Source organism: Orbicella franksi, chromosome 10 (assembly GCF_964199315.1).
Source record: "Orbicella franksi chromosome 10, jaOrbFran1.1, whole genome shotgun sequence".
NCBI lineage: Eukaryota > Metazoa > Cnidaria > Anthozoa > Scleractinia > Merulinidae > Orbicella > Orbicella franksi.
Window position 1 is genome coordinate 17,016,160 of NC_138154.1, and position 12,938 is coordinate 17,029,097.

The 12,938-nt window shown below is 42.9% G+C and overlaps 4 protein-coding genes across 4 annotated transcripts; all 4 read right to left on the bottom strand.

Moving 5' to 3' along the window:
• Positions 1-2,707, bottom strand: LOC145501683 (uncharacterized). Its single transcript, XM_081481101.1, has 2 exons — positions 2,553-2,707; positions 1-849 (listed from the first exon to the last, which is right to left on the bottom strand). Exons 1-2 carry the CDS (start codon positions 2,640-2,642, stop codon positions 1-3), a joined length of 939 nt encoding a protein of 312 aa, XP_081337227.1. The 5' UTR covers positions 2,643-2,707.
• Positions 2,687-3,571, bottom strand: LOC145501684 (uncharacterized; the record flags this gene model as incomplete). The annotated part of the gene is made up of 1 exon (XM_081481102.1): positions 2,687-3,571. A coding segment is annotated over exon 1 (885 nt), but the record flags the coding sequence as incomplete, so codon positions are not given.
• A 2,305-nt stretch (positions 3,572-5,876) lies between these two features.
• On the bottom strand, positions 5,877-7,752 carry LOC145499910 (uncharacterized). The gene has a single exon (XM_081479428.1). The coding sequence runs from the start codon at positions 7,628-7,630 to the stop codon at positions 6,464-6,466; it is 1,167 nt and encodes a 388-aa protein (XP_081335554.1). The 5' UTR covers positions 7,631-7,752; the 3' UTR covers positions 5,877-6,463.
• Positions 7,753-7,901: 149 nt separating this feature from the next.
• Positions 7,902-9,321, bottom strand: LOC145499991 (uncharacterized). The gene has a single exon (XM_081479506.1). The coding sequence runs from the start codon at positions 8,868-8,870 to the stop codon at positions 8,022-8,024; it is 849 nt and encodes a 282-aa protein (XP_081335632.1). The 5' UTR covers positions 8,871-9,321; the 3' UTR covers positions 7,902-8,021.
• Positions 9,322-12,938: the final 3,617 nt, after the last annotated feature.

The following is a 12,938-nucleotide window of genomic DNA, read 5'->3' on the forward strand; positions in this document are numbered from 1 at the left end:
TCAACCACAAAGTTTCTTGTCACTTTGGAAAGAAATTAAATCAATGGGTGCTAGATGTCGCCCAGGCTTACTCTGTTTCAGTTTCTCACAAATAGTTATTCTGTAGCGGTCATCCATTTCTTGGATGTAATTAACATCAAACTTATGTATAGTCTGTCCACGCTGTCCCGTAGTGAGACAGAGTAACATAGTCAAATTTAGAGTAAGCTGCTTAAGAGATAAGGATCTCAAGGGTGCAGCAGCTCTCAAATAATCTAACACAATATTAACGTCCCAAATTTCAGTATATTTGGGCAAAGCTGGTTTTAACTCAAAAATCCCTTTCATGCAGCGAGCTACTAACGGGTGCTCTCCGAATTTTACTCCGTCTTCCAAAACAAATATTGAAGAGAGCGCAGAACGTGCGGTGTTTACAGCACTGTATCCTAAGCCTGATTTGTAAAGAAAAACGAGAAATTCAATGCCATTTGTTACTCCAGGCTGAAAAACATTGATGCTATTGTCCTGACAGTATTGATTCCATTTGCTAAGGTAAGTGTGGTATTGCTTGGAGGTGCCTTCCCTCCATGAAGCCATTAGCACATCTTTTGCCGCAGGTGATAAAGCATACTTGTTTAGTCCCTCCCTGATAAGTGACACACGAGGAGATTCAGCTTGTGCCAGATTGGATGATTTTCCTTGGGATGGCTTGGCAGCTGGAGTAGGTCTTTCCTGGCTTTTAGATACACTGGTTTCTGTTTGAGTAGCTGGAGAGCTGTTGGGTACCATGGTTGTGTGGGCCAATCTGGCAACACACAAATCCCCTGTGCTCCCTCGGTCATCAACTTGTTCAGCACTGTTGGAATAACACTAAACGGAGGAAAAGCATAAAAATTAAGGTTGGACCAACTCAGGCTAAACGCATCGATGGCAATAGCCTCGGGGTCTGGTCTGTAAGACACATAATCTGGGAACTGGTGATTTATACGAGAGGCAAACAAATCTATATCAGGTTTGAAGTCTAGCCTCTCAAGAGCACAAATTAGTGATGCCTTGTCAAGCCTCCATTCAGATTCTCTTTGGTTTCTTCTGGATTCAAAATCTGCAATAAGATTTTGTTTTCCAGGAATATGTGCAGCACTAAGCCAGATCTTGCGATCTATACACCACTCCCAGATCTCCTTAGCGACCGAATTGCAAGAATCTGAGTGGCTTGTTCCCATGTGATTAATCACATTAACTGCTGTAGTGTTGTCACACATTATTCTGATATGTGTGTTGCTCTTGTCTTTAGCAAAGGTTTGGAGCCCCAACAAAATAGCCAACATTTCCAGATAGTTGATGTGGTGTTTAGACTCTGCATGGGACCAATTTCCTCCCGAGGACACCCCTGCAGATTCTGCCCCCCAACCCATAAGGGAAGCATCTGTTGTTATTTGATGCTGGGGTTGTGGGTGGTTGATTACATTGTACATGTCTCCCACATGTTGAATCCACCACTGTAATTCAGATTTAGCATGAGGGGACAAAGACATCAAGTCATCAAAGTTACCCTTTGTTCTAATAAGGGCCTGGGATTTATCTTTTTCCAGGTATCGGTAGTAAAGAGCTCCATACATCACCCCAGGGAAGCTAGCAACTATTTTCCCAATAACACTTGCTACTTCCCTAATAGAAGGGGAAGAGTTTTCTAATAACTCAGTACAGACATTTTGTAAACTAGTGGCTTTCTCACTGGTCAGTTGTATTGTCATTTCTACTGAGTCTATTACAAACCCTAGGATAGTAAGCACTTGTGTGGGTATGAAAGTAGACTTCTCTGGATGCACAACCAAGCCTAATTTGTCCAGCAAGACGGTAGTGTCTATAACATTTTGGACACATTTCTCATAGGTTTGCCCTTGCAGGTAAAGGTCATCAAGATGTGCCACAGCTATGTGTCCTTGTTTGTGCAGAGTAGACAGAGGGGGCTTAAGAATTTTAGTGAATATACGGGGAGCACACGACAACCCATTAGGAAGGCAGGTAAATTCATATAACTCCCCCTCCCAGATAAAGCGTAAAAACTTTCGATCTGAAGATCGAATGGGGACAGAGTAATAGGCATCTTTCATGTCAACAGAAGCCATATAACAATTTTGGGTAACTAGTTTTGTTATGGTAGAAAGTGAATCCATTTTAAAATGATAATGACTAACTGACTCATTAAACCTTTTGAGATTTAGTATGAGTCGATAAGTCTCATCCTTCTTCGGACGAAGGAATACATTGGACAAAATTTGCCCAGATACAGGTAACACCTTTGTGATGACACGTTTCTCAAGTAATTTATGCACTTCTTGACAAACAATGGGATATTCATGTTCTGAGAAGATTTGCTTAGGTAACTTGTGTTGAACAGGGGTGGCAGTACACTCAATTGCTGCTCCCAACACATCCGATAATAGGATTTTGTCATTAGTAAGGGTCCTCCAAGCTGCAAAATGAGCAGCCACCTGCCCAGCCTGAAATGTATTGCATAACATTTGTAAATAATTCACCAGGTTGGGCAAGAAATTTCCAAAGCCCCTTACCCTGTTCTTTATTTGAAGCAATTGTTCCATTATTTCTTGTCGGTGGTTGGTGATTTTTTCTTGTTGTAGTGCCGGTTTTGGCCTTTCCATAAAAAATCTCTTCTAGGACCTTTAGAATGATGGGCATGTTGTTTTGAACTTTGCTGTTTGCCTTTGAAGAGACTATTCTTAGATGAGGATGTAAAGGAATGGCTAATTTTGCTCGCTTCTTTGGCATCTCGCAATTGCTTCGCCAAGTCGTCCCCAAAAAGGTATTGGCTAGTGATGGGCACTTCAGCCGAGCAAATAGCAGAGTACTCCGCTTTCATTGATGGTTTGATTTCATCTCTTCGCAGCTGGGCCAACTGCGTATTTACATGTCCCAGCATTGCAATGGTGTCAACTTGTTTAGCCATTATTTTGTTGTTTTCTAAACCAGAGGGATTTTGAATAAGCACATTGGTCATTTGTAACGTCGCAAAAGTGATTTTGCGGATAACCTGCTGCAAATTTGAGATCTTCAGGTCTGTTTTCTTTTTCTTGGCATTTAATTGGCTCCATATCTCGGGGTTGACTTTTATACCCTTTATGTCAGAGCAGTTCTGAGGCTGTTTATATTTGTCTGAGAAACTTTTAATTTTGTCAGAAGACAGCTTCTTGCCCCATCGTTTTAGTGCAATATCAGCCAGCTCTTGCTGGATTTTGTCGCCGGTGGCGTCATCCTCGTCAAGGCTGTTAGCAAAGTCTTGAAGGAGCTTTGTCTCCTTGGCGGGAATTTCCCGCTCTTTTTGGCCGGTGGCCTTTGAACACTCGGTGAGCATTTTAATGTCATCTGCGTCGTCCAGATCATCACTAGCGTGAAGACTAATATTATCATCCGAGAGACTAGTATGACGCCGTCGTTTGTGGGAGTTTTCTTCAGACTCAGAGTCTGAATTATCCGATGCGGCGGATGTTGACTGTCGCTTTAAGCCCTGTGGGCGTTCGTCAGGGACTGGCTTTTCACACAATTTAGCTAAAAGACTAGCCATTTTCCCCATGTTGCTGTTTATGTTATCTAGAGATAACGCAAGATCTTGGTTATTGAGATTAGGTGAATCTACCATGCTTGGAGAGCCGTCGGAGGTGCCCGACGCTTCTGTGTTTTCATTAGACATTTTGGAAAGGAATCGCTCGAGCTGTAGAAGAAAAAGTACAATAAGTATCCAATTTTAGCCTTACCTTCCTCTCCAGGTATGTAAAAGGTGGAAAAACCCGGCAATGGTTTAGATTTGCAAAGATTAAAGGATTAAAAATACTCACAGCGTGAAACTGCCAGCGAAACGCAAAGCACACTGATCAGCAACGCGCATGCGCTTCTCATGTGACTCCGTAGTGACGTAGACTGATGACAAGGTAGAATTGCCCAAGAATCAAAAGATCAGAAAAATTCTAAAAGCCGTCCCGCAAAGAAGTGTTGGGCAAATTGCCAGCACACAAAAGAGAAAAATGTCCAGCTTCCGATGCAACTTGCCTGAAATGTAAGAAATGTGGACACTACACTTCAGAATGCAAAAGCAAAATCGTTCATTCGGTAGACAAAGAAATACAAAGTGGAACCTCAGACAAAGATTGTTATTTATCTTTTCCCCCCTGGGCTTCTGGTATTAACATATCAACTGAGTGCTGTATTAACTGAGCTCGTTTACTGGCCAATAATAATTTAACTCTCACACAAATGTTTGGAGTTAAATGGCTGAGGGAAAGCCCAAAGCCGGATTTATTAAAATAATCAATTTGTAATTCATACAAAAATTTACAATCTGTTAGAAATATTTTGGCCCAGTAAAGGTGAGAGCAACCAAAACGCCAAACCATATGGCTTACATCCTGTATAAACATAAACAAGGTGGACAGGATCAGGGGAGGAGGTGGGAGTTCAAATGAGTGTCTTCGCTCGTTGATAAAAACTGAGCGAATGCACGACCACGCTTGCTAGCGAGGTCACTAAGCAAGCCGTTTGCCTAGAGGGGTTGCGATGTATTGACCTTCACCTCCACCCCTACCCTGTGTCACGCAATGCTACGTGACTGTAACCAACAAAAGACCAGGGGGATAAAACATAAAAATTCTATTCGCAGGCAAATATTTTATTTATGTTTTCCCCTCTGGGCTTCTGGTATTAACATATCAACTGAGTGCTGTATTAACTGAGCTCGTTTACTGGCCAATAATAATTTAACTCTCACCCAAATGTTTGGAGTTAAATGGCTGAGGGAAAGCCCAAAGCCGGATTTATTAAAATAATCAATTTGTAATTCATACAAAAATTTACAATCTGTTAGAAATATTTTGGCCCAGTAAAGGTGAGGGCAACCAAAACGCCAAAAGCATTATAATGAAAATTATGATGCTGCCGCACCCCAGGAAATACAGCACTCACAAAAAGTGGCAAAAATAAAAACACAACTGGTCAAATACACTTATTCACTATATAGGAAAATATTGAGACTGCTGCCCTTGCTAATCAGTCCCATAAATCCCAAGCAAGCATTATGACAAGAACATAATAAGAAATGGAGTATGACCTTTAAAGAACAGGTTTTAAACGATGAAACTAGTCAAAACTACTGAGTCAAAAAGAAGGAAAATATGGAGACTGCTGCCCTTGCTAATCAGTCCCATAAATCCTTAACAAGCATTATTAATGAACACTGCTTATCAATTCGATAGCAACCATTAGAGAATAGGTTTTAAACAACAGGAGATATAGGAACTGCTGCCCTTGCTAATCAGTGCCATAAATCCTGAACAAGCAGTATTAAAGAACATTGCTAATCAATTGGATATAAACCATTAGAGAATAGGTTTTAAACCACACAAGATACAGGAACTGCTGCCCTTGCTAATCAGTCCCGTATATCCAGGAAATTATTACAGAACCATAATTATAAATGACCGAAACAGCTACATGTACTCATGCTAATCAGTGTCATATTTCCTGAATAAAAAGACAGTGTAAGCTGCAGGTCTTACAACAAAAGGAACTAGGTTGATACCGAAGGAATGCGAATATATTTATGAAAGGCATTGGACTTCCACCTGCCCAAAACCCGTATCTGGGTATCAGATAAACCCCGGTCCGCAACATAAGAAGCAGCCCCAATCCTAAAACTGTGGCCCTTATAACGTGCCGGGTTGAGCCCACAGAATTTAAGCGCTAAAGACAGTTGGTCGGTAAAGGTGGTACGAGAAACTGGATGACCAAGTGATGTCATGAAAAGGGGGCCGGGTTTATTACCCCGCAGAGCTAAATAATCTAACATTAACTGGACTGGGCAAAAAGTAGGAGCACAAGTGATAACAATAGAAAAAGGGGGTTGGTTGTAATTGTGTTTAAAATCATGAAATGTAAGCTTTAATGAAACTATGCCATTGGAGTCATTCACCAGCTTCACTACCTGATGGATTTGTAAAGGTTGAGGACCATGCCCTTTAGTGGAAGTCATTTCACCGACTCTCAGAAAGGCCTAGAAGGCAATCGAGCACATGGCTTGAAATTGACAAATTTGATACCGGGAACATGAAAATCTAGAAGCCGCTTCAATGATTTTGTGCAAAATTGGAAGAGTAATTGGAAGCCAGCTATCCAGACGGGCGCCCAGTTTACTGTAACCCTTGAGCATTTGCATAATAAAAAATGCTTGAGAAGGGTCTGGAAATCCAGACAGCTTATGGGAATATCCCAATGCAGAAACAACTTTTAACTGTCGATGGAGCATAATGATTATCAAACAAATAAGCAATAAACAGTGCCAAATTAGGGGGTGAAATAGGAAGTCCCATAGGAACCCCGTGAAAAGTTGAATGTAAAAACTGATTATATAGCTTCCAAGCCCTTTTGTAAGTAGGAAGGGACGATGGCTGAAGGCTTGATTTCACAAGGGTTGAGACTATGGTGGCCAGTTCTGAGGCTGCAGAAACCGGGGAATCTCTGTGGGGCATTGATCCATATGAGCTGGAGCCAAACGTCTGAAAGTCTGCACCTGTAATCGAGACAGAGAGTCCGCTAAATTGTTGTAGATTCCGGGGATGTGTTTTGCCTTGAAGACAATGTTATGTCGTAAACAAATAGAAACCAGCTTCCTAACAAAACTCATCAACGGTTTGTCTTTGCATGATTGCTTGTTGATAACATGAACAAGTGCCTCGTTGTCGGTAAAGAACAAGACACATTGATTACTCATTTCATGTCCCCACAGGTACAAACTTAAGACGATCGGATAAAACTCTAAGATAGCAATATTACAATAAGCCCAAGCTTGTGGCCATCTCCCATAGCACCATCTGCTACCAAAAACTGCACCAAAACCAATTGCACCCGAGGCATCTGTGTAAAGGCTCAATTTGCAAGAACTGTGCCAGGCATCATCAATGAAAAAGGACCGGCCATTGAATTCAGCCAGGAATGAGAGCCAAACTTTTAGATCCTCTTTGACCTCCTTATTAAGCCGAATAAGATGATGAGGCGACTTGACCCCTACCGTAAGGTCAATCAGTCTCCTTAAAAAGGCTCTACCCGGCTTGATGACCGAGCAGGCAAAATTTAATAGGCCAATCAATGACTGGACCTCCTTCAGAGATGCCTTTTTACGCTTCAAAAATTCTGAAATCAACAGTGTGCTTTTGTGAATTTTGTCAAGAGGTAGGCGAGCCTCTGAACAGATGGAATCCAATTCAATACCTGCAAATAACAAGGTAGTGGCAGGGCCACAAGTTTTTTCAGGTGCCATAGGAATGCCTAAGTAAGAACAGAGACTCAAAAACTGATTTAATTGGTCTTGACATAATTTAGCTGACGAGGCTACAATCAGAAAATCATCTAAAAGATGCAAAATGTGATCAATGTTCAATTTCTGTCTTGCAATCCATTCCACTGCAGAACTGAAAGTCTCAAAGGTGAGACAAGAACTAGAACATCCCATAGGCATGCACCGGTCGTAATAATACAAGCCCCTCCACTGCATACCAAGCAAATTGTAATCATCTGGACGAATTGGTATAATCCTAAAGGCATTTTTAATGTCAGTTTTCGCCAAAAAGCATCCCGGACCTGCCATTTTGATAAATTGAATTGCATCATCAACAGTAGCATAGCAAACCCTGGTATGCTCAGAGTCAATACCATCATTGACTGAGGAGCCCTTTGGATAAGACAGGTGGTGTGTCAAATGAAACTCACCTGGGGTCTTTTTAGGCACAACTCCCAATGGGGATATACGGAATGGCTGAGGTGGAGGAAAATGAAAAGGACCGGCTAACCTATGGGAATCAAGCTCTTTCTTAATTTTATCGTCTACAACCGTGGGGTGTAGAAAAGCGGAAACAAGGTTTTTGGCTGTTGAAGACACTCTTTCGCCTTGAAATTGAATTGGAAAGCCGAAACTGAAACCAGAGTAAAGAAATTCCGCAGTGGAATGGTTGTACCCCGACAGCAGAGAAATCAACCTATCAACTTTTACTGGCGTTGGGAGATTTGGACTTGGCAGACTGGGTGTTATTATTGGCTGGCTTACTTGGGGGACGAAAATTACACTGAGTTGCCCTATGGTCCCCTGAACACTTGTAACAGGAATGCTTAAAAGAACAGCCTGGACAAACCAGGCCCTGGTGATATTTAAAACAAAAACCGGCAGGAACTCTAGGCAAATTTGCCCGCACCCGGGGCTTAGCAGCATGTTCAGGTTGTGGCCTCCTGGTTATAGGAGATTGAGCACGAAGCCACAATTCCCCATGCAAAACCCCCCAAGGAAAGGAAGAGGCCTGTCGTTGCCGTAGAAAACGAAAGTTTTGGTCATAATAACTCCAATTGTGACCCCTGGCCGCCAAGTCCTGGATGATCTCGCCATATTTCATCAAGGCAGGGGCCTCGGCTGGGTACTTAGAGGTGTAAACCCCTACAAAAATTAAAAAGCAGCTATTCCATGCTTCAATGGTCGTAATCTTCTTTGGTTTGGAGACTGGCTCCAGGCAGAGAGAGGGGATGGAACCCTTCTCAGCATTACATGTATCTACTGTTACACTATATTTATTTTCTAACTGAGGATTTGCAATAAGGGTTCCAAAATCAATATATTCCTCATTCCATATCTTGGCCCTGATCTTATCGGAGACACGAGCATCAAGTGGTAGACTGGATGATACAAACAACTGGTCAGGTCTGATGGTCTCACCTGTTAGGCTCTTCTGGACAGCTGTGATGGAGCCCTGGACAAGGGAACTGCCTCTAGTTAAGGGGTCTGTGAAGGGAACCTCAGCTAGGGCATCTGGAGGGGGCACAACACTGTTGTTGGCATCCATCCGACGCGACACTTCGTCAGCCACCCTGTTGACAAGTTGGTCAATCAACTCAGGGGGGAGTATGGAAGTTGACTCCGGAGACACCACGGGAGCTTCTGGTTCTGAATGGGCTGCCCCGGTTCCTGAGGACTTCACAGATGTTCGTCTGCCACTCTTCTGCTTCTTCGCAGCTGGCGGTTTAGCAGTAGAGGCTCAAAGCCTGACTGAACGTTTAGGCGGCATAACTGCAAAGAGAACTCACATAATGGCAGAAACTGAAGCTCTTCTAAACAAGAAAATTAAGCTTAGAAACTGTTAAAGGATAAATAAAATGTAAATAAGTAAAGGGCAGGGACAAGCCATGTCAGACAAAGAGTCGACGCACCAGCAAGCCCTATAAATGCCCAAAAGACACAGAGGGCGAAGCCTCAAAAATAAAAATAATTTTGAGGGCGAAACCTAAAAGGCGAAAATAAAACAACCTTGAGGGCGAAACCTCGAAGGTAAATAATTATAACAACCCTGAGGGCAAAACCCCAAAGGCAAAGATCTAACAACCTTGAGGGCAAAACCTCGAAGGTAAATAATGATAACAACCTTGAGCAAAACCTCAAAGGTAAATAAAAACCTTGAAGGCAAAACCTCGAAGGTAAATAACAACAACAACCTTGAGGGCGAAACCTCGAAGGCAAATATAAAACCTTGAGGGGAAAACCTCAAAGGTAAATAACAATAACAACCTTGAGGGCGAAACCTCGAAGGTAAATAATGATAACAACCTTGAGCAAAACCTCAAAGGTAAATAACAACAACAACCTTGAGGGCGAAACCTCGAAGGCAAATATAAAACCTTGAGGGGAAAACCTCAAAGATAAATAACGATAACAACCTTAAGGGCGAAACCTCAAAGGTATATAATGATAACAGGCCTCGAGGGCAAAACCTCAGAGGTAAACATTAACATAAGCCTTATAAAAGTCAAAAACCATTCAAAAATGATAGATACATTTATAGATACCCATCACAGGCCAGTAAAACAAGTGAAGTATCAATGAAGGAGGCTACATCACATGCATTCATGGTTGGCAATAACCGATTGTGCCACAAATACCAAAACAATATTAACGTCATAAAAGGGCGGGAGGGGGTATGATGAAATACATGCAGCCTAAGACCTAAGACGACCCAAAGCTTGCAGTATGGCGCCCTGGTAGCTCCGATATAAGAAATACTGCCCCAAAGGATTAACATGAACGCCATCCGCTAAATACAAGTCCTTATGGGGACTAGAAAAATCCTTGTGAGTCCAACAGAAAGCGTTGAGAAAGGGCTCTAACACAACATGAACATAATTGTTCAGAATCGCAGCGCGTTGAAGAAAATCCTCCCAATCTGTGAAGGAAACGCCGCGTGGAATGACATGGCAAGCTCCGACCATAGTCACCGAAAAAACGTCAAAAAGCGACCTGACAAGCTCCTCTATGGACGAACCAACAACCTCCGGTCTTACGTTCGAAAGATCGTTCGTACCAACCTCCAGAATGACTACATCTGGAGCAAGGCGCGTGACCACGTGGAGGTCATAGCGATGGAGCTTTTCAACGGTTCGACCGCCAACACCGAACAAATGCACCGTAGCAGTCCCCTCAAGGTGAAAATTACTATCCGCACGAGCGTCGAAAGGAGCCTGCAAGTCGGATTGTAGTCGCTTCACGAATGAATGGCCCAAAATGAGGACTTTCGGGACGGTGCTCGCCATGACAACACGCGTGAAATTGAACTCGCGAAAGAATTGTACGCTCCTAATGGGAGAAAAACAGATACGGAAACGAAACAAAAGGATCCGAAAACTAAAGAATGCCTAAACAATGTGCAAAATGAAAAAATGCTTATCGTACTTTCGCAGAGTTCAAATGAGTGTCTTCGCTCGTTGATAAAAACTGAGCGAATGCACGACCACGCTTGCTGGCGAGGTCACTAAGCAAGCCGTTTGCCTAGAGGGGTTGCGATGTATTGACCTTCACCTCCACCCCTACCCTGTGTCACGCAATGTTACGTGACTGTAACCAACAAAAGACCAGAGGGATAAAACATAAAAATTCTATTCGCAGGCAAATATTTTATTTCCTTGGAGCAGTCACAGGTGATGAATCCCAAACAAAATGGTCCGTGAATTTATCGCTCGGAAAAGCAAAGATGCGCTTTAAAATAGATACTGGTGCAGACGTGACAGTCATTTCAGAGCCCTTGTACTTGCAAACCGGAATGGGCAATCTCCACAAATCCTCACAAGAACTGTTTGGACCTGGCCAGTCTAAACTTTCTGTAATCAAAGGAAACCTGAAAACCGGAAATGGCAAAGCAACCACGCAAGAAATCTACATCGTGGAAAACCTAAAAGAACCGTTGCTAGGATGACCAGCCATTGAAGCCTGAACCTGGTACAAAAAGTCGCAACAATCCATCCTGATGACAGCACAAGAATTGAGCAAGAAGTTAAAACAATGTACCCTAATTTGTCTAAAGGTCTGGGAGAGCTGGAAGAAGGATTCAGCGTCAAGTTGAAGCCTGGTTCAACACCTTATGAGATTACAACACCAAGACATGTAGCACTACCTCTCATGCCGAAAGTCAAAGAAGAGCTACCAAGAATGGAAGCCCTTGGTGTCATTTCAACAGTTGACATACCAACTGACTGGTGTGCAGGCATAGTTGTTTTTCCAAAGCCTGATGGGAGAATTTGCATGTGTGCCGATCTAATGAAACTCAATGAGAATGTTCTACAAGAGACATACCCTTTACCAAAGATTGACAACCTGTTGGCCCAAATCAGTGAATTGAAGTTCTTCACCAAGTTGGATTGCAATTGTGGATTCTGGCAAGAAAAGCTTTATCCAGATTCCCGCTTGTTGACGACATTCATCACACCCTTTGCCAGATTCTGTTTCAATCGAATGCCGTTCGGGATCAAGTCTGCGCCCAAACATTACCAAACGAAGATGAGCCAAATCTTAGAGGGATCCGAGGGCCACATTTCCATCATTGATGACATGTTCATCCATGTGAAACCCAAGAGGAACATGACCATCGACTCAAAATGGTCTTAAAGAAACTTGATGGCGCTAGAGCCACCCTAAATGCAGACAAGTGTGAATTTTCAAAGAAAGAAGTCAAGTTTGCCGGATATGTTCTTAACGGAGACGGAATCAAGTCAGACTCAGAGAAAACAGAGTCAATCCAGGAGATGGACACGCCCCAGCATGTGAGTGACGTACGCAGGTTTCTCGGAATGCTGAACCAGGTAGGAAAGTTTTTTCCCAACCCAGCAGAGAAAGCCAAACCAATCAGAGATCTTCTGAGCATGAAGAGTGAATTCCTTCGGGGTCCGACCCAGCAGGATGGCTTTGAGAAGTTGAAAAAGGAGCTAACTTCAACCGCAGTCCATGCACACTATGATCCTGCCAAGAAAACAATCCTGTCCGCAAATGCCTCATCTTATGGACCTTGTGCAGTCCTCCTACAAGAACAAGAAACTGGAGCAAGGAAACCAGTGGCCTATGCATCAAGATCCATGACTAGCACTGAGCAGCGGTATGCTCAAATCAAAAAAGAAGCGTTTGCGACAACTTGCGCATGCAAGAAATTTAACGACTACATCCTGGGAAAGGACATCCTCATCAAGACAGACCACAAACCGTTGGTGCCGCTGTTTGGCTCGAAAAACTTGGATGAACTTCCTCCTAGGATCCAGAGATTTAAAATGAGATTAATGAAATACTCGTTCATCATCTGTCACATTCCAGGAAAGGACTTAGTCATTGCAGACACACATTCAAGAGCCCCTCTTAGAAAGTCACCTACGAAAGCTGACATACGTCTCAATGAAGACCTCAATTTCTACGTGGCTAACATCCTAGAAGGCTTACCAGCTACTGAGTGAAGATTAGAAGAGATACGACTTCACCAGCAAGACAATGAAGTGTGCCGAAAACTGCAGCAATTCTGCACCAAAGGATGGCCTGACAAGTCAAAGCTGAACTCGGCAATTAATGCTTATTGGCCAGAAAGAGCTTCTATTACGTTCCAGAG

What these genes read in the sequence shown, in the direction of transcription:
- LOC145501683 (XM_081481101.1), bottom strand. Translation starts at nt 2,642, where the DNA reads ATGGAAAGGCCAAAACCGGCACTACAACAAGAAAAAATCACCAACCAC. An exon ending in TGCTTCAAATAAAGAACAGG is followed by an intron (nt 850 to 2,552) that starts GTAAGGGGCTTT and finishes TCCTCCGTTTAG; the next exon opens with TGTTATTCCAACAGTGCTGA.
- LOC145499910 (XM_081479428.1), bottom strand. Translation starts at nt 7,630, where the DNA reads ATGGCAGGTCCGGGATGCTTTTTGGCGAAAACTGACATTAAAAATGCC.
- LOC145499991 (XM_081479506.1), bottom strand. Translation starts at nt 8,870, where the DNA reads ATGGATGCCAACAACAGTGTTGTGCCCCCTCCAGATGCCCTAGCTGAG.